Source organism: Elgaria multicarinata, chromosome 3 (genome assembly GCF_023053635.1).
Source record: "Elgaria multicarinata webbii isolate HBS135686 ecotype San Diego chromosome 3, rElgMul1.1.pri, whole genome shotgun sequence".
NCBI lineage: Eukaryota > Metazoa > Chordata > Lepidosauria > Squamata > Anguidae > Elgaria > Elgaria multicarinata.
Window position 1 is genome coordinate 34,803,792 of NC_086173.1, and position 21,665 is coordinate 34,825,456.

Consider the following 21,665-nt stretch of genomic DNA (forward strand, 5'->3'; position numbering starts at 1 on the left):
CCTTGCCCACACTGCTTTAATGTAAGGAATTCACAGTCACAAGATGTTGCTATGCCAATGGCCATTCATGGAAGATAGATCTGTCAATGGCTCCCAGCCAAGAAGAGAATGGTCCACATTGTCCTCTTCCCAATGTTTTCCAGAAGACACTCCTCAGGAAGTGACATTTTTTAAAGCAGGCTTTTACGGAATTTATAGTTCTATTGTCTGGTAGGTGTGCATAAACTTGCTCCAAAGGCTTGGCATAATCTGAAGATCTGTATGACCAATTGCCCACCACGGTCTTTGACCATGTTTTCCACCTGGACATTCCTATTTGGGGAGTGGGAATGGTTGGCTTCTCTTGCACTACAAAATGGTATGTATATATGCAAGGTGTATATAAACAACATTTGAACATCATAATGGAAGTTGGGCAAATTAAACACCTTGAAATCATATGAAAGGATATATCCCCAAATGCCAAACCTAGTGCATCTTGAAACCTGCTTGTGATAAAACAGATACAAATGATTCCTGAACTTTCAACAGCCTTTTAGTTCTTATATTTATAAATCCAATTCAGCCATTAGCAAAAAAGCTCCTGCAGCCCAACTGCAAATAAATAGATGTGTCCATTCAGAGATCTGCCTCACTCCTCCATCCTTTTCGCTTTTCGCTTACGCAAACAGGCTCCTCTGGTTGGCCACGAGAGCCGTCTGGCTTTCACGCCTCTTTGCCTTCTTGTTCTGTTGTCGGATTTTCCAGCACAGGGCGCTTGAGGCCAGCAAAAGGAGTCCGGACGACAATAGGACCAATCCAAGCACAGAGATGATGGATCCGTGGGAGTTGAAGCTGTATGCCACGGCTGTGACCACCACTCCCGCGATGAGGATCACCACCCCAAAGGGGATTGTGCAACGGTAACAGGAGAGTTCAGCTCCCCCCGTGGCAGCTGTCAGCTGGCATTCACTCACCAAAGGGACGGCCGTTACCCTGCAGTCATTATTGTTGCTTTTCTCCAGCGTTGCACACTGCGGACATTTGGAACCTCCCAAGATCTCTTTGATGGGCTCATCCGTCATCTTGCCACTTTGGATTGGATTCTGTTGTGGCGGTGCTGAGGCTAGACCAGGCGTTGTTTAAAAGGCTTCAACTGTGGCAAGAAAATGCATTTAAACAGATGAGTATTTTGGGGATGACTCTGGAGTAGCCTTCTCCAACCTGCCACCCTCCAGACGGGCTGGACCCCAACTCCCATCATGCCCAGTGGCTGGGAATGATAGGAGTTGCAGTCCAACACATCTGGAGGGCACCAGCTTGGGGATGGCTGCTCTAGAATAATTTATTTGGCGAAGCAAATAGGTGCAGGGGAAAGGCAAGATAGAAGGGGCAACAAGGATTTTTCCCTTCCTACTGTCCCTAGCCAGGCAGTTATTGGAGGGGCCTGGCTTTAGGGCTGCTGGCTGGAAAGTTGCCCCCCTCCTAGCTAGCTTTACCAGCTCCTGCTTGATGTGTTGGAAGTTGGGAGAGAGATGTCAGATGCTGCGATTACCTGCCAGTTTATGAAGTTATAATGATAAAAAGAAATGGTCAGATGTGTGAATTAATATTAGAGGTCCCAGGATATATTTTGGAAGGGACAGCTGTGAACCCTTGCTTCCCGCTGGAATCCTCCATGTGGTATTTCAATGTAAATGCAGCTGACATGTATCTAAATATTACAGAATAAATGGCATTGTAAGGTTGAAAGGGACCTAAAGGCTACCAAGGCCAATAGTGTCCCCTAGGTCCCCTCTCTGAGGCAGGGCCAGTTGCATCTCTACCTATGAAAATGGACCACATCTCAGTGTTAGAGTCCATAGTTGGCCTTCAGAAGGTCCCAGGTTCAATGTTTGGTATCTCCAGTGATAAAAAGGATGAGATAGCAGCAGGGGGCAGGAAGGACCTCTGTTGAAGATGCTGATCCAAGAGCAGAGGTAGGGCATTTGTGGTTTCCAGATGTTGTTGGATGTCAACTCCCATCAATCCCAGCCAACATGCCCAAAGGTCAGGGCTGATGGGAGTTGACGTCCAATGACGTCAGAAAGGCCACAAGTTCCCCACCCCTGCCTTAGAGGGTCGTAACCAGTGGAAGTACACAATACTGGGTGGACGAGTAGTCTGATAATGTCCTATAGAATCCAAACCTGCCACTTCTACTATTTTCCTAATAAACTGCAGGGCTGGCATATGGTCAGTAAATCTCATTGACGTAAGCTTGGTAGAGTTGGCAGGAATGCAGCATCACCAAAGAACAATGCTTGGGAGGTGGCTTCTGAGCAAATCATTCCAAGAGGAGCCAATTCTAAGGCAAAACAGAAAGTCCAAAAGGTCACTACCTAATTTGGGGAAGGGGAGAGGGAGACATTCTTTCCCAACTCCACATACAACAATCGCTCAGAACCCATGAAGAGGACCAAATTCAGGGCATAATCAATGCATGGAGGAGGAAGTCAGAAGCTGCAAGCTGTTCGTAACTGTATAGGCTACTAGTAAACATGGCTCCAATGAGGGAAACTGGTCTCTTAGGGCTCATCTACACCAAGCAAGATATTGCACTATGAAAGAGTTATATATAAAAGGCAGGAGCCACACTACTGCTTTATAGCGGTATTGAAGTGCACTGACAACTGTTGGGGCCCATTGACACAGACCATATACCGCTTTCATAGTGCTATACCCTGCTTGGTGTAGATGTGTCATGGGCACCAACAGTTGTCAGTGTCCTTCAGTACCCCTATAAAGCAGTAGTGTAGATCCTGCAGTGCACTTCAATACCACTATAAAGCAGTAGTGTGGCACCTGTCTTTTATATACCGCTTTCATAGTGGAATATCCTGCTTGGTGTAGATAAGCCCCTACTCTGCAATGTCTGCTGAGCCAGGTTTTTATAAAAGCACTAGGCAACCCAGGTTCCATGTTGGATAACCCAGGGAAAATGTAGGTGGGTGACCAGTGGTGGGGGGAGAAAAAAAAAAGGACATAGAAAATCCTTTCCTAGCTCAAAGCACCCGAATTAAAATCATGATATAACAACAGCTTAACTTACATTCCAATGACATCCAGACATCCCACCCAAGATAGGGACTGAAGTTGTATAAGCCTTAGCAGAAGACTGTCCAAGCACAAACTCCAAACCTGTAAAGACACACACAATATAAACCTTTTATGCAAATAGTTGTGCTGCTGATGGGGGATTCAGATGTATTGCAGTGATAGATGAACCTGTCAGTTTTACTTTCTCCCACATTCATTTTTTTTTAATTATTTTATTTTTAATCAACCTTCTTTCCATCCTGTTTATGAAAATAATTGTGAATTTTGGTAAGTTCTTATCAAAAAATGAACCAAATTTGTGAGTAAGGGACACACCTGTTTTTTTGGGAACAGAAGGCAAGCAAAAACACTTGGAAAAAGAAGTTTAGTTCCTAATTGGAAGTGTAGAGGAATTAAAAACTTGGACTTCCCATTAAATACCGTGGGCACAATACTGTTGAAATTAAACATTTTATGTCCTGTTTATTCAAATGTTTAACGGTACCATTCTGGGTATATTTACTCAGAAGTAAGTCCCACCTATGTTCAGTAAGGCTTACTCCCAGGAAAGTGTAATTTGATATGTAGGGACCTGTAAAAAAATTTTTTGCAGTATATCCCTAGCCTTTAACCTCCCTGGGGCAGGGGAAAATAGAGCCTAAAGGAATTGGGAATGTTCATCTTCAGAAAATGGGTGAGATCTTTAATCTACAAGCTCAAATGTCATCAACAATTTTGAAATCTCAGAGGATTGTCAGTATTTTGCCCCCCCCCCTCAATTTACAAACGTATACACTTCTGCATGCCTAGGGAGTCCCCCCCAAAGAAGCCCTTATTGTGGGTTGGCTCCATTTCACTTCCAAACAGATTGGTGAGACTTACAAACATACACACACAAATCCCAACATTCAACAGTTGAACACTCTGATAACCAAATTATTTTATCATACATTTTATTGAATCAGAAATAAAAGAAAGCCTTGCTGCTTTTACACAGAGCGTAGCGATGTAACCCTGGGAGGGTTTTCTCTTTCACGCTCACTGTAAAGGATCCTCTGTGAATGCATTTTTAAAAATAAAATTATTGCACTCCACTTCCTTTTTGCTCACTCACATTTCTTATCAGCCTTTGTTCTCACCCGATGCATAATAAACAGCACATCACTGTCTAAATCAACAGATGTCACCAGTCGGTGGGGAATATATGCCAAATAAGCAAGACCAAGTATTCATTTACAATTTCCTAGGTCACAGCAACACTGGAGCTTGCTTAACTGTGCTTACCAAGCATTCTTCAGGAGAAAAATATATATAACAGGCTCATTGCCTGAAAATATTCATTCTGATTACAGATTCTGGTGAGTCAAAGAGCATCTATAAAAATTGTTGCAGGCGATCTCTGGTTTGCTTATTCACATTTTAAATGATTCGCCTAGCTACCCTGTTCTTAGTCAAAATGTTTCCAGTCTTTTTAACTGAAAAGTGAATGTTTTATAAGAACATATCCTTGACAACAACTGTTTCCTTCCAATATTTTTAACTGGTGGCAGAGAAGGAGGGGGCGATTTGATTGACTTTCATTTTTAAAAATCAATTTACTTATTATTATTTTTAGTAATGCAGCATTGTTTTGTATAGTCCTGTGTGGTTCTTCCAATAGAATACCCTAACTAGCTTCAAGGCTCTCAACAGGAAACATACCTAGTTAGTGCCTTTCAATTTTTCTACAACTATATTAGCTGAAGTTGGGTAAGGACATGGTAAAAAATGACCTTACCCTGGCCTCAGTACCATCATATACTTTTATCTTAGTGAGGGTGCAGCAAGGGCAGCTTTTATTGAGATGCTAAAGCTGACTGGATCTCCATGTTGATGGAGCAGCCATCCAGTAAGAATCTAAGTCGAACACTGTGGGGCTGTCTATATGTCTTATTTGTCCCGCAGTGGCTGCTCAGTGGCGCCATGTTGATTATACGACACAACTGCCAACTCGTAGCCACCACAGGGCTTTTCACTGTGTGACCTCACTTCGGCATTGAACCTGGGGCATTCTGGGGCAGATGGCAACTGCTGCTAGGTTGCTGGAAGAGTGGGAAGGCCGGGCAGATGGCAGGCCTGAAGATAAGCCGAATGGCCACCGGGAAGCCCACGCTCCCTCCTGCCATTGGGATTTCCTGCCCTCGACCCGTAGTGGCGATACTGTGGAGTTTCAAGAGGAAAGAGTGGCAAAGTGGCACCGTGAAGACACCTTCTGTGTTAGCACAGAAGGATCTCCCAAATCTATTCTGCAAAATTTGGGTTCATATAGCACGTAGTAAGTTTGCTTTTTATGCATAATACAGATAGCCTCTCTTAAAACCAGTACAATAGGATCAGCAAGGGAGTTAATTTGTTTTGACAGTTTTTGTACCATGGAGAGTATAAAAGGAATCTCTGAATCTGGGTCCAAAATACAAATGTTAAAGAATATTATTGTCTAGATGCAGCAGTATTCCTGTTTTTGCTATATATTTCCATCTCTAGAGAGCCACTGTAGCATAGTGGTTAAGATAACAAGCTAGGATCCATAGAGTTCTCAGTTCAAGACATCTTCACAGCCATAAACATACCCAGTACTAGCTTCTCTCAATTTTTATTCACAAACACACCATCTATCTTATTTTATAAGTCTGTAAAGCTGTTTGATAAAAATTAAGCATTTAGGGCAAGTGCTATGTAAATAATAAATTGGGGTAGGCAACCTAGTGTGTTCTAGATTTTTAGACTGCAACTCACAATCCCTGATCAACGGCCATGCTGGCTGGGACTTATGAGAATTATAGTCCAAAATATGTAGAGGGCACCAGGTTGCTTACCCTTGGAATAATCATTACTAGTCCTAAAAGGAGTGCCTACTATCAGCTTCGGCTAATACACCAGCTGCGCCCCTTCCTAGAGTTGGAAGACCTAAAGACAGTAGTGCACGCGCTGGTAACTTCGAGGCTCGACTTCTGCAATGCGCTCTACCTCTGTGCCTAGTCTGGAAACTTCAACTAGTTCAAAATATGGCAGCCAGGTTGGTCATCGGTACACATAGGGGTGACCACATTACACCAGTTTTAAAATCTCTTCACTGGCTGCCAATTAGTTTCCGGGCGAAGTATAAAGTGTTGGTTATTACCTTTAAAGCCCTACATGGTTTGGGTCCAAGTTACCTGTGGGATCGCCTTCTCCCATACAATTTCCCCCACATACTCAGGTCCTCTGGAAAGAATTTATTTCAGCTAAAACTAGATTGACAACTGTTACCCAGAGGACCTTCTCTTCTGCCGCTCCCAGACTGTGGAATGGCCTGCCGGGAGAGATCTGCCAACTCAACAGACTTTCTGAATATAAAAAAGCTATAAAGTCTGATCTCTTCCGGCAGGCCTACCCAGTTGAATTTTAAGATGGCTGGTTGTTATTTTAATAATGTATTAGTTTTTATATGTTTTAATCAGTTTTATGTATTTTATAACATTTTTGTATTTTATGTTATTCCCCGCCCCAGTTCAGAGGAGAGGCGGGTAATAATAATAATAATAATAATAATAATAATAATAATAATAATAATAATAATAATAATAATACAGTTTCTCATGGGCAACCACTGAGAAAACACTAAAAATTCTATAGAGTAGAGAATTGTACATCTGGCATGTACATCTGCCATGATGGGACAAGATGAACTCTCCCCTACAGGCCTCGGCTTTTGTCTAGATATGTCAGAAACATGCAATATTCATGCTGCAATTACACCACCCATGATGTAAAGGGATAACCTACAGCGAGACTATTCAGAAATCAATCTGCATTTTTTTCATTAGATCAGCTAAAAGCCCTTTGCATTTTACGACAGCACTGTAGAAACAGCTTTTCCGTAGGTTCATCCTCTGATGCGTCTGCAACATTATAAAGCCTGACCATGCAGGCCTTTAAATATTACAGCAGGAATCCACAGGAAAAAAACGACCTTGGGGCATAAGACGGCACATAGGAAGCAACACCAGGTCTGACCATTTGTCCATCTTGCCCTGTATTGTCTAGTGGGACTGACAGCAGCTCTCCCGGGCCTCTGGAAAAGGATCTTTCATATCACCTGATCCTTAAAAAAACAACACATGTTGAACAAACAATTCTTTCTATTTTCAAAAGAAATGAAAAAAGAGGGCATGTGCCTGAACAGGGACTTGAACCCTGGACCCTCAGATTAAAAGTCTGATGCTCTACCAACTGAGCTATCCAGGCACAGTTACAATATACAAAGAGCACCCAGCTAATTTAATTAAAAGACTGCCAGTCCAATTCTCCAATAGCCCTGTGTTTACCCTTTTGGCCTGATTACAGTTTAGGTGCCACACACTTATTGCATACCAGGATTGAAATGCCTACTAATATAGAGCCAGATCTATATTCTCCTCCTGCGTGTTTTTCCAGAGCTATGCTACAACCTGCTCCTCAATTCAGCGAACTAGTAGAGGTACCTCAAAGCACCGGGTTGGGATGGAGTGTACTTCCATAACGAGATGTTATCTATACGACAGCATCCCTGTACATGATGCTGTGCAGAGTTTCAGAAGCAGAAGTTATTTGTCTGTACTGCAGATTACGGTCTAATTTTTCACAGTGGGAAAGGCAAGGCTGCCCTACTCTTTCATATTTTGGACTTTCCCTATTCATTCATTCAGTCATTCATTCATTCATTCATTCTAGTGGTGTGTGTTTTCCTCCACTAGGGTAGATGTGAGCCTCCCCTACCCAAGTATCCTAACAAGATAGTCAAATGATTATAAGACTATAAAGAATAAACTAGGGTGACCAACTGTCAGGATTTCTCCGGATTTGTCCTGGTTTTTGTTTTTTCCATGGTGTCAGGGGGGATTTTTTTATAATTTTCAATAATGTCCTGGAATGACACACCTTCCTCTTTAAGGCTGCCATTAGCATGGCAGGAGGGAATGACATGCTTTCTTGAGGCACATCATTCCCTCACCCCGAGCTCCAATTGAGGTCTTAAAGGGGAAAGTGGGTCATTCGTGGACATTATAGAAAAGGCCCCAATTGGAGTGGATGGTGGTGGTGCAGAATGAAATCCTTTCCCCTCCTCCACTCCAATCGGGTTCTTTAAGGTGGCGGGGGAATAACGTACTTTCTGCAGGACTCAGAAAGCTGCTTCCCCCCACACACACTAGGTGTCCTCTTTTTTGGTTTCCCAAATATGGTCACCCTAGAATAAACATTCCCCAATCTTGCAGCTGGGAAGTTGAGGGGTGAGAGAGCACAATTTACTTAAAGCTGCCTAGCAAGGGCATTGCTGAGGTTTGAACTCGGGTCTTTGCAGTTCACACCCTGAGCTGTTCATGTTTTAACTGTACAATTCTGTACATGTCTGCTCAGAGGTAACACCCATTGAGTCCAAGGGGCTTACTCCCAGGTGGGATTGCTGCTTAAGCATCTTTATTATTCCTTTTTCGGAAGGGTGACGGATAAAACTTTAGAATTTTTTTAAAAATTGAATGTACAATCTCTCCCTCACCCTCAATTATGTTAACAGATTTCATTTCCTCTAGGGAAGCCTTCCCCAGCTTGGTACCCTCCAGAAGTGCTAGACTACAACTCCTGTTATCCCAAGCCAGCATGACCCATGGTCAATGATGATGGGAGTTGTAGTAAAAAAAAGCAAAAAGCTGGAGGGCACCCAGGCTGGGGAAAGCTGGATAAACTGATTAGAAACTTTTGGGCATCAATTTTAAAAGGTGTTAATCATATTAATATGTCTTATTAACGTAGGCCCCATCTTAGAAGAAACATTTCTCCTTTATCACCCAGAAGAAAATCCCTCTTTTAGATGATGCCTGCTACACCAGGCATGCACATTATCTTGTAATCATGAGGATATTTATACACATTTTAAGCAACTAATTAATTAAAACACAACTAAACAGCTTCCACCGGTATGTTCACCTTCGTCATGCATAGGAAATCCATCATGCCTTGGCAAAAAAATAGGTTCATTAAGAGTTTTGTTGCCAAAGTGTTTGCTGTTTTATACTGTTTTATACTGTTAGTTTTACTCTACCCTGTGCCTGTTTGGTGCATTCTCTTCCCCTTCTTATTGTTTTATTATGATTCTATTAGAATGTAAGCCTATGCGGCAGGGTTTTGCTATTTTATTGTTTTACTCTGTACAGCACCATGTACGCTGATGGTGCTATATAAATAAATAAATGTATTTATATAGCAAGAGAGCTCCGGCTATTGGGCGGTATAGAAATGTAATAAATAAATAAATAAATAAATAATGGTTTCCCCTCCACTCAAAAACAAAAAAACAAAACCCCCAGTCAGCTAACATCAAAAACTAACAGCTAACAGCTTCAGGCTCCTCTCTTTTGCATGGTTTCCGTTCCTTTCAAAACCAGACCATGAACTGAACAGCACCGCAGAGGTAATCTAGGAGGAAAGAATGTAGATGAAATCAGAACTATAAAGCAGTAAATTTATACAGACTGTAGGAGCATCCAGCCTAAGAAAGGATGGCTATTTCACAGTGCAAGACGTGTGTTGTGGGACACACACACACACACACACACACACACACTTCCAATATTGGTTGTCTGCGATTTTCCTTCATAAAAAATACCACTCTGTTAAGGATCATTGAGTCTAGAACTAAAGATTAGCCAGTTCTTTTCGTGGGAATTACCCTCATTTCATTTCATGGTAGTCCAACACGACTCAACAGAATATTCCAACTCACCCCCACCCATCCCTCAGCCTGGCAGAAATCCACAGAATGGACATTATAGTTCCATCGTTTATGTCTTTGAAGCACCATTTCAGTGCTCGAAAGAGTTCTTTCAACCTGGCTCATTTGGCCAAGAGAGGCATTGGACATGATGGTGAAGTTGGGGGAACAGGAAACACAGGTCACTTGTGCAGCTTCTTCCTATACAGAAGTCAAAATAAAACTTTGGCATTTCCCTCTAATAAGAGAGAAGTATAGCACTGGGAGCTTGCACATGGTGCCCAGCAATCATAGAATCATAGACTAGCAGAGTTGGAAGGGGCCTACAAGGCCATCGAGTCCAACCCCCTGCTCAATGCAGGAATCCACCTTAAAGCATCCCTGACAGATGCTTGTCCAGCTGCCTCTTGAATGCCTCTAGTGTGCGAGAGACCACAACCTCCCTAGGTAACTGATTCCATTGTCGTACTGCTCTTACAGTCAGGATGTTAATTCCTGATGTCCAGCCTGAATCTGGCTTCCTGTAACTTGAGCCCATTATTCCGTGTCCTGCACTCTGGGATGATCGAGAAGAGATCCTGGCCCTCTTCTATGTGACAACCTTTCAAGTATTTGACGAGTGCTATCATGTCTCCCCTCAATCTTCTCTTCTCCGGGCTAAACATGCCCAGTTCTTTCAGTCTCTCCTCATAGGGCTTTGTTTCCAGACCCCTGATCATCTCCTTTACCCTCCTCTGAACCCCTTCCAGCTTGTCTGCATCATTCTTGAAGTGTGGTGCCCAAAACTGGACGCAATACTCAAGATGAGGCCTAACCAGTACCAAATAGAAGGGAACCAGTACCTCACGCTATTTGGAAGCGTTACTTCTATTTATCGATTCTAACCTCTTCCGCTATGAAAATTCTCCTTTCCTAGCTAGCACCTAGCTATGCCCTCCGCTAAGCAATGTTCCATTGGGTGGTGGATGGAAAGAAAGGGCTCCCTCGATTTAGGAGAGGGCTCTGTTTCAAGTTGATTGGTTCCAAGTGGGATGAGATTTCTTCAATGCCTGCCTTAAAATCAGCGAGAACCCAAAGCAACACTTTCTGTGACCCATCTAAGCAAGGGAGAGCCAAAGTCATTGTCAACAGGAGCAACAGCTGTGAAACTGCCAGGCAGCTGGGTTAACCTTCTGAACCAGCAAAAGATTTGTTACTAAGCTTACTCGACATTCCTTTGCGATGCATGTGTGGTTACGGAAGATTGTTAGGGCCATTTCAACACTGCAGCTGGGGCTTCCATCCGGGGAAGAGTAAGAAATGTCAGGAATATTCAATTGGAAAAAGCACATTCAGAGCTGCCTGTACTGGATCAATGTACCAGTTTGGGTCTATTCTGACCTCCTGTATTATGCATCACAGCGATTGCCCATGATGTGCCCAAAGGAGCAGCAAGCAATTTTTGACAAATATTAATCCAGCCTTCCTTTTCCGTCATGTGCTATAAAACAACAAGACCAAATTGTTTATGGGAGCTTAAAACGTCTGTAAAAATAGTGTGGAACGGAAACATTCTCTGTTTGGAAGCCTAGTGCCTCTTTTTTAGCTCCTTGCCCTGATCCAGAAATTTGCAGTGGAAGTGGTGTGTGTGTGTGTGTGTGTGTGTGTGTGTGTGTGTAGCTGGAGCTCCTGTGTCCTCCCAGGCTACCCCACTCACTTCAACTGAAGGAACAGCTTCACGTATGCAGGAGTCGGGTGAGATACTGGATATGTTTCCCAGTCAAGCCCATGCAACTGGGGAAGGGGGGATCACACTTTTAGGGGGAGGGACTGTAGCTCAGTGGTAGAGAGCAGGGCTGGGCCCACACAGATTTGCTGCCTAAGGCAAGGACCGAGGTAGCACATCTGCCCGTTCCCTGTACAAAAAACAACTGGATTGGGAGTTGAATCTTTTATCAACTTTGAAAATGGGACAGCGACCTCCATCGCTGCAGAAGGCAGCAGGCTAGCTTAAGGGGTGTAGGGCAGGCTGCATTACACACAGCTCTCTCCTCCCACACCTAGCTGCCACCTCCCAGCATGTGCCCCCAGAGGTGGCTGCCTCACTCTGCCTAGCGGTAGAGCTGGCCCTGATAGAGAGCACATGCTTTATATGCACAGCATCCATGCCAGATGGCTCTGGTTAAAAGGATCAGCTAGGAGACGATGTGAAAGACCCTTCTCTGCCCAATACTCTGAAGAGCTGCTGTCAGAGGAGATGACAACGGACTACATGAAGAAACAATCTGCCTTGGCATGAGGCAGCTTCCTATATGTTCCTTGTGTATTGAAATTAGGGATGATGAGAATTTTGTGCTTGCTTGCAAAGAGCATGCAATCGGACCCTGTTCAAAGCGCCGAGCATGAGCAGAAGCACAAGCATGAATCTGCCGCAAATGTTTGCACATTGTTGAACACGTGCTTGCATTCCTTTCATTCCCGATCCCCAGTTCAACTTGAACAAATTTCCTAATGTTCACAATTTCCTCAGTAGACTGAATCAGCCCCGCTTTTCTCTATGGAGGAAATTTGCACAAACGTGGGGAGAGTTGTGCAAATCTTTCATTCAGTCGCTCATCAGATCTCTCATTCAGTTTACCGTTCATGCAAAGCAAACAGTGATCGCAAACACAAATGAGCATCAGGGATGAGATGACCTGCGAGACGAGGTTTGGATCCTGAAACTTTGCCTATCCCTAAATAGAGATGAAGTTCAGGCTTCAGCATGTCACTCCACATCCCTTATTTAAGAGTACTGACTCTCTAATTTAAAGTGATATCAGCGAAGTACTATTTATTAATATGACTTCCAAATAAATGTGCTTAGACTGTCTAGTACTGGTCACCGGATCTGATTGGTGGGAGATTCAGGACAGATAAAAGGAATTACTCCTTCACACAGCACATAGTTAAATTATGGAATTCATTACCACAAGATATAGTGATGGCCTCTAATTTGGATGGCTTTAAAAGAGGGCTGGATAAATTCCTGGAGGAGAAGGCTATCAATGGCAACTAGTCCTGATGGCTATGTGCTCCTCCAGTAGCAGAGGCAGAAAGCCTATGTACACCAGGTGCTGGGGAATAAGGGTAGGAGGGTGCTGTTGCATCATGTCCTGCTTCTAGATCCCTGGTTGACAGTTGGTTGGCCACTGTGTGAACAGAGTGCTGAATAAGGTGGACCCTTGGTCTGATCCAGCATGGCTCTTCTTATGTTCTTAACAGCAAAACTCTGGTGTTATGCTCTCAGTCCAACAAAAGTGAAAGAAACATGTGGATGAAACCTGCTCCCCACCCACAACCCTAAAACAGGCCATGGGTTCTGGGGGGCTTGTTAAGCACCTTAACCGACCCTCGCTGTGTTTGCATGTAGCGACAAGCTGCAGAGTGCCCCTGCTGCGGCTTGAACTTTCAAAATGCAAAGGGAAATTCACCCACGGCGGCTTGCGGTTACGTGCAAACCATGTGAGTGCCTCTTCTCAGAATCTATTGGAGGGTGGTGGTGGGTGGAGAAGGTGAGAGACACAGCGGAAATCACAGGGCCTGGGCTGCTAGCGGAAAACTATCTGCAGAGGCTAGAAAGAAAACTACAGTACTGTTTCCATTGTTTGGAACATATTGCACAACTAGAAAAAAAGTCTCCATCCAACACAAACTTTTACAAAAGGCAGCAAGAGGCAACAGAAGCAGTATATGAGTGGGTCACTCCATCACACCTAATAGCTAAGATTGTGCTTTTTTATTCCCCCCTCTGGTAGCCCGAGAGAATGCATCCTTGACTATTTCTATATTACAGGTGTTTCCAGGAGATATTTGGCAGGCAAGGGAAGGTTAAGCAGCACCTCCTGGCAAACAGTTTCCTCCTTCAAGTGACCCATACAGTCCTCCATTCATGTCAAGAGGCTAACATGTGGTTGGGAGGCCTCCTTTTGTTTTAAAACATGCAATTCCACCAAAAGCCTGGAGAGAAGCAAGATATGCCACTCACATGGAATGGAAAGGGTGGATAGCCTTCCTGTGGATTCTACCTGGTTTTCTTTTCTTTTTCAAGGCTGGCTGCTTGGCGCTCCAGTGCTTGGGTGGGGCGCTCAAATATCCAAAAGGAGAGAAGAACTGACTACCAGCCTCAGGGCAACGTCTGGAAATGCAACCTGACCGTTTCACCTCACCAATCAGTCTGGAAAGGCCCTAAGTGAAGTCTGAAGATGAAAACTGACAAAGGTTTAAATTGTCTGAAGATGAAAACTGACAAAGGTTTAAATTGTCGAGATTCGGGCCAGATTTACACCAAGCGGGATATAACACTATGAAAGCGGTTTGAAAGCAGTATATGGAATGTGTCAATGGGCCCCAACAGTTGTCAGTACACTTCAATACCGTTATAAAGCAGAAGTGCAGATCCTGCCTTAGAGTGCTTCCAGACCCCTAGCACTAACCATCAAAAGGCACTGTGCATCTATTCCATCTTTTTTTTCTTAATGGTTCTCCCTTCCCCACCCTGGGAAGGAAAAAGATGGAAGCAGCAGCAGGAAAACACAAAAGAGCCACAAATGGAAGATGATGCCTGGACCCCCACCACAGGAGCCAGTAAGATTCTATGAACAAGGCAGTGCGATTTCACAATAAAATCCTAGTCTGGGCACAACAGAAGTTCTCCACCTGCCCAAACACACCAACTTTTTATTCTGTATTGCTGAGGAGGAGAAAACACTGTACAGTCAAAGTAAGCTCCTTGGAATTCAATGATACTTACTCCCAGGTAAATATGTATAGGATTGTAGCCTTCATGGTCCTAATTCTCCTGAAATTCTACACAATTATTTACATTTGTGAAAATGCAAAGATGCCTCAACATTAATTAGCAAAGTAAGATGGCAGAGGAAACACGAGTGGAAATTGAGAGGACAAAACTGAATTCGAAAATAGGTCTATAAGGGTGCAATCCTATGCATGTTTAGATGGGGAAAAGTCCTACAACTTCAATCTAAACATGCATAGGATTGAGCCTTAAGTTATTTAAAATAATGACAACCAAGGAAAATTGCCAAGGCGGTTAAGGCAACCAGGCCCCCATCTTTATGGTGGCGCTTTGGCACCGCGAGGCGTCTTGCACCTGCACTTGCGTTGCACCGCATTTGCACAGGAAGGCAGGCAAGTGCGAATTTTCCAGCCCCGCGCCTCTGGAAAAGAACAAAAAAAAGGGGGGGGATGAGGCAGCAGAGGAGGACGTGACTGGCTGAACCACGTCTCCTCCCTCTGGCAGCCCATTCCTCCCCACCCACCCCCATTTATTTTTATTATCTGTATCTGCGGAGCTCCACAGATATAGATAATAAAATTTTAAAAAGGGGGGAGGAACGGCCCATTCCTCTCGCCCCCATTTTTTTTGTACTTCTCTAGAGGCACATGGCGACCAATCAGGGGGTGCCATGGGCTCCGCTGCCAAAAAAGTTGGGGTAAGTGCCTGACTTTTTTGGAGTGACGTTTCCAGGGTTTGCCCCCAGATGGCTTCGCAACGTAGGTGACGGGCCCCTGCTGCGAAGTAACCCTGGGGCAAACCCAGGATCTACTTAAAGCCAGGCTCAGAACATATTTCCTGTGCCCAGGCTCTCTATCCTTTTGATGTAATATAAAATGAACACCTCTGCCCCTCAGCACTGAGTACAGCCAACACCTCCCAGGCTTTGGATGGATTTTAGGCTAGCTTTGAGGGACCAAGGCTTATTTCTTGCTGCTGCTGCATTTCATTCTCCCTCATTTGTCACCTCCAAGGAAGTTTCCTTACTGAGGCTTTGGGAAAGGGCTATCAGGCACGTGGATCCAGCAATGATACTTGGAAGTCTCCCAGGGGCTGTGACCATTCCAATACTTCACAGCAGATGGGAGAGCATCAGCGTAAGAGTGACAGCCCAAACAAGTGAATGCTACAGTTGACAATAATACCTGATGTCTCTCTTATGCACAACCACCTGGCCCTGTCGCATCTGGTTTCTCACACCCGCAGCAAACCAGCTCAGGAGAAGCAGTTGTATGGGTGAGACTGGAGTCACAGCCAGGCAGGCTTTCAAAGGGCATGTTTTACCGATTGCCTTGTTGGAATCATAGCTACAGATACACAACTAATGCGCTGCATGCGGAACTTGGAACTGGATGTTCTACACTAGGTTCACCTAGTAGCAAATGGCCTGGGAGCACATGATGTTGGCACATTCTTGAAGCTAATCAGGGGAAGAAGCATAGCTCAGTAGCAGAGCACCTGCTTTGTATGCAGAAGGTCCCAGTTCAATCTTCAGCATCTCTAAGATAGGGTGACAAAAAACAAAAACAAAAAACTGCCTGAAACCCTGGAGAGCGATTTCTGCTAGTCAGAGAGAATACTGATCTAGATGGACCAAGGGTTTGCCTTGGTTAAAGACAGCTTCTTATGTTTCTAAGTGTGGACCTGATCAATGCCTGCTGGCAAGCCACAAGTATAATCAGGATATATGAGCATGCACTTTAAAATGTGACTAATTGAATAAGCTATAAACTAAGACTAAATCAAACATGTATTCATATAGGAGGAATGATTAATGGAGAATACAGATAGATAGATAGATAGATAGATAGGTAATATATATTATTATCTCCTAAATACATATACCCTATTTCTTCGATTCTAAAACGCACTTTTTTTACTCATATAAACATCTCTAAAAATGGGGTGTGTCTTAGAATCGCGGGTGTGTCTTAGGTTTTTTTTCTCTGTTGGTACTGAAATGAGTGTGTGTCTTACAATCAAAGAAATACGGTACTCTCTCACACACCAAATCTTACAATGATGTATGCAAGTTGTAAGACAACAATTGGGACTGCAATCCTAAGCATATTGATCCCATTTATCCCTAAGCACATATCCAATTGATACATATCAATGAAATTTACTTCTAAGAGAAACATGGACAGGCTCAGGCTGCAAGATATTCTTTCCCTTCTCCTTTCCTCATTCCTTCAGCCACAATGCTCCAGGTTTGTTCAGAACATCTTCCCTCTCATCGTTTGTCTAACTCAAGGTGGGAAATCTGTGGCCCTCCAGATGTTTTGGACTACAGGTCTCATAAACTCCAGCTTGCATGACCAAAGGCCAAGGATTATGGGAGTTGCCATTCAAAAAAAAAAATTTGTTATTAAAACCTCATAAAATATGTTTTCTTGGCAAATTACAATTTAAAATAGAACAATGAAACATCTGAAGAGCACCAGGCTGCCTACACTGGAGCCTCTTTGGTCTCCTTCTTAGGAACTATTTCTTTTACTGCGGCTGATGACAGACAATAGCTAAATTATTAGAACATTAAAGAAGATATGATTGTCCACAGTGCTTTCTTTTTGTCCCACTGTCATCTCTGGCCAAGCAAGATTTACAGATCTTTGAATCGCTAAAAAACTGGTAGACAGAGATTGTATATGTGTCTCTCCCCAAATGGTTCTTACCTTATGACCCTCCACACCGAAAAAAACAGTAGTCCTAGTTGCATCTTACCTATTCCTCTACCATCCTCACTACATATTCTCAAATGCTGACTTTCCCTTATGTTTCTCTTAGCAGGCTAAATTAAATTGCACATCCTCCAGAAACCTTTGTCTCCTGCACTTTCTCTGAGCTACAGAATGTTAAATAATAGCAATCAGGGCTTAATTTGTGCAATGACTCACCAAGGCCAGATCTACACCAAGCAGCTTGAAAATGGTATATGGAACGGGCCCCGACAGTTGTCAATACCATTATAAACCATTATAAAACAGAAGTGTAGATCCTGCCCAGGGCTCAGCTCCAGGACCTCTTCTCAGAATGGGACATAACCATGGGGTATGTGAAGTACTGAGAAAGAAGGGTGCCACTGAGAATGTGCAGAATAAAATTATGAGTAATTACAAAACTCCACACAAGAGGGATTTAAGAGAAAGTTGTGATTTCTAGAAATGCTCAGGTCCTGGTGTCTCTTGAAGTATTAGGTACTGCTACTACTAATAATAATTATACATCAGGTTTGAAAAACCTTGTGACATTTGTCAGCAGTAACAAGTAAAATCTTATGCATGTTATTCAGAAGTAAGCCCTGCCAAGTTTAATAGGACATAACTTCTTTCCAAGATAGAGTGCATAGGTTTCCAATCATAATCCTATAATAAGATAAATATTACTTGCTGAAGGGTGCAGTCCTATGTATATTTAGAAAGAAAAAAAAGTCATACAATTCCCATTAAGGTGGTGGTGGGGAGGCAAATTGCTTGCCCATCTTCCTATCTTATCCAAATGGGAAAAATTAAAATAATGAGAATTATATACTTTTTATAATATTATTGCAGTATTCAATGCTTGCACACATGAGACCAATCTGCCTTGCCCCTTCTTTGCCCACTGTATTTTTTCTTCCTCGTGGAGGCACTTTAAATGGTTTGATGTGTCAGGATATAACACCCCACTACCCCAAAGACTCAAGTCTCTATGGGATCCAGTCTTTTTTGTTGAACATCGCCCAACAAGCATTTATTTATTTATTTATATAGCACCAACAATGAACTTGGTGCTGTACAAAATATACAAATAAAACAGCAACACCCTGCCTAAAGGCTTACAATCTAAAATCACATTAAAACATATGAGGGGGGAAAGGGTTCACAAAACAGAAATAAGAGAATAATCATGGGCAATTGTGTACATTCAGAGGTACCCTTGCACATGGAAATCCAAGCACTGTCCCCAAATTTATGCCTCTCACCCACCCCAACCTCAATTTTCTCCTGATCTAGAAAAAAAATATGTTTGCACTCGCCCCATGTGAGGTGCAGGATGAAACTTGCTCAAAATGTGTAACACCCTGTTTTTCACAGTAAACTGACATTCACATGCAAAAAAAAATACCATTAGGGTCTAATAGCATTTCTCAAGGTTACAGAGACCTGGGTTCAAGAATCACATTCTAATGAGAATCCATAGGGAGGTGGCATTTGGTATACCGCCCTGAGATCTTAATGATATAGGGCGAGATATAAATGTTTTAAATAAAATAAATGAATAAATATACTTGGTCAAACTTCCTCCTCCTCTCCTCTTCTTCCCCTTCCCTCATTCTGGAAATTGACCGATTTCCTAAAATCCAGGCTAAGTTCTCACTTGACATTATTCACTTTTAGGTGATTCAGTTTCGAAGTTAACTGGTCCAAATACAATCACACGAGTTCCGTTTGTGCAGTCCCAGCCTATGCATGCGAAGTAAGTCCCGTTGCGTTCAACGGGGCTTGCTCTGAAGTAAGGGTGCATATACGATTGCAGCTTTAAAAGCCTACAAAAGAGAATGCAACAGGACTTGGAAACGAAGCGATCCGGAGGGAAAGGGGGCGGGGGGGGGGGAGTATTCTAAACGTCTACAGAAAACTGTTCCCTGCCCTAGTATTTTTAAATTGGGGGGTGTTGGGGAAGGGGAAGGGGAGACACACCATCGAAATTTATCCCAGGCAAACTGTTCCAATGTTAAGAAAACAACAACAGAAGTATAAACGTTTCCTATCACAGCGTCTATAAAATGCAGAAAACATTTAGCCTAAAGGTGATTGGGGGAGAGGGGAGAGCGGAAGACAATACCTGGTACTTTTAAGAAAAACAGCGAACCCTAAACCTCTGCCTAATGCCCCTGAGAAACAAAAGAAGCGCCCAGGGTGCGGGGGGGGGGGTGCGGAGAGAAGCCCCATTTGAAAAGTTCCGATCGCGATCAATATTCTTCCATTGACCAGACATGTTTTACAGATCTCCGTCCTCTGCGGGCGCTTTTCGTTCTCCTCCCTCCCCTTCCTCCCCCCTTTTTTGAGGGGGGGGGGGCTGGAGCAAAAAAAAAAAGTTTCTCTTACATTTTTATGTATAAAACGGTCCGCGGAAAAGTTTCACCAAGCTCTTTCCCTTTGAATCAAACTCCCGAGTCCAGACGCCTTGCGCGCAGCTTACCTTCGCTCAGCCAGAATGGAACTGAACAGACACTTGTCCGGCGCTCAGAGAAGGGGAGGGGGGGTGGGGAGCAAGGGACTGTAAACAAACTGCTGAGCCAGGCCTTAAAAAAAAAAAATATCAAGGGACCGGAGACAATTTCACAAGATTAAAGGAAAGCTTTCTTGGAGGGCGCTGTTCCTCATGGGTAGGATTCGCGCCCCCCTCCCCACTTGCGGGGCGCTAGAAGGGAAGGCGCTGCAAAAGGACGTTGGCAGAAGAAAATAGATGCTTTGTTTATTTGCTTTAGAGGCAGAAAGATTCGGATTGGATCCTTTCAGGGAGGCGATCGTGAGGGCCCCTTCGCACAGGCCAAATCCACTTCCTGGTACAAACCAGGGAGACTCCCCTACGCAGATGGTTGTGTTACACTCTGGAGTAATTTGCAGCATGGAGATGCGCTTGGAAAACCACAGCTCTTCGCACAGTAAATGGCATTTACTCTGGATCAATGTTTAGGACGATCTACAACCAGCCTTTCCCAGCCAGGTGCTGGCCAGATGTTTTGGACTACAGCTCCCAGCATTCCTGGCCATTCCCAAGCAAGCAGGGCTGGTGAGAGAAGTCAAAACATCTGGAGGGCACCAAGTTTGGAAAGGCTGATCTATACACACACCTCATAAATTCCTAGAAGTCTCATCATTATATCTATTCATATAAATGCAAATAGCTACATGTCTTTTCTCATCTCATCTTATATTCCTGTTCTCTATCTCCACTATAATAAACACCACCAACAACAACATAGCTTACAGGGGCTAGGGAGACCCAGGTTCAAATCCCCACTCAGCCATGAGATTCACTGGGTGACTGTAGAATAGTCACTTTCTCTCAGCCTAACCTACCTCACAGGGTTGTTGTGAGGTTAAAATGGGGTGGTGGAGAGAATATGGTATTCTGCCTTGGGCTCCTAGGAGGGAAAGCAGGATATAAATATAATAAATATTTATTATTTATTATTTATGTATGTATGTGAAACTGCTCAGTTCTCAGTAGGGAAGAGCGGGGACCTAAGCAGGTTTAATGAATTTTACATGGATTCTCCCACTGAGTTCCTGCTTAGCTTAACTCTGGGATGGGGAACATGTAGCTTTCCAGATGTTGTTGGAATGCAACTCCCATCATCCCCCACCAGGGACTATCCTGGCTAGGGCTGATGGGAGTTCCAGTCCATCAACATCCTTTTGGCGCCAGGTGAAGACTTCCCTGCCCCCCCAGGCATTTTAGTCCTTCAGCTCTGCTATTTTAACTCTGTATTTCAAATCTATGCATTGCTGTTAGGTTTTATTCTGGGTGTACTTTTATATTTGTCTTTTTAAGCTTCTATATTTTATATGGTTTTATGATGTACATGTGGTTTTAATTTCTGTGAACTGCCCATAGAGCTTTGGCTGTTGGGCAGTACAGAAATGTAATAAATAAATAAACGGGGTCCCCACCCCTGGATTAAATTATATGGATCTGCTTAAATGGGGCTATGTACCCCTTGGATTTCATTTCTCTTCGATATTCGATTACTGCTGTGTTTAGCTCCAGGTAGCTTCAATGCAACATTGCTTTTAAAGGTAATTTCACATGTTGCAAGCCCAGATTGACCACTGAGTGTACCTTTGGCAAGGACTCACTGACAATCTCTCTGCACAGCCTTTCTCAACCCAGTGCCCTCCAAATGTGTTGGCTAAGGATGATGGGAGTTGTAGTACAACATAACTGGACTTGGCACCAGATTGCAGAATGCTGCAGTACAATATACCTGTTTATACATATAATGTTGAGCCTAATGGGTTGTGTCCAATGTTAGTC

General features: G+C 43.5%; 1 protein-coding gene and 1 non-coding gene across 3 annotated transcripts; both read right to left on the reverse strand.

Annotated features, from left to right (window-relative positions):
- Positions 1 to 163: 163 nt before the first annotated feature.
- On the reverse strand, positions 164 to 19,841 carry TMEM100 (transmembrane protein 100). Of its 2 annotated transcripts, none has more exons than XM_063119909.1 (3): positions 19,824 to 19,841; positions 3,071 to 3,159; positions 164 to 1,135 (listed from the first exon to the last, which is right to left on the reverse strand). In XM_063119909.1, the coding sequence occupies exon 3, from the start codon at positions 1,062 to 1,064 to the stop codon at positions 660 to 662; it is 405 nt and encodes a 134-aa protein (XP_062975979.1). In that variant the 5' UTR covers positions 1,065 to 1,135; positions 3,071 to 3,159; positions 19,824 to 19,841; the 3' UTR covers positions 164 to 659. The 2 variants fall into 2 exon arrangements, with proteins under 2 accessions (XP_062975979.1, XP_062975977.1); XM_063119907.1 differs by lacking the exon at positions 19,824 to 19,841 and adding an exon at positions 19,730 to 19,751.
- On the reverse strand, positions 7,251 to 7,323 carry TRNAK-UUU (transfer RNA lysine (anticodon UUU)). The gene has a single exon. It is a non-coding gene; the product is annotated as a tRNA-Lys (tRNA).
- Positions 19,842 to 21,665: the final 1,824 nt, after the last annotated feature.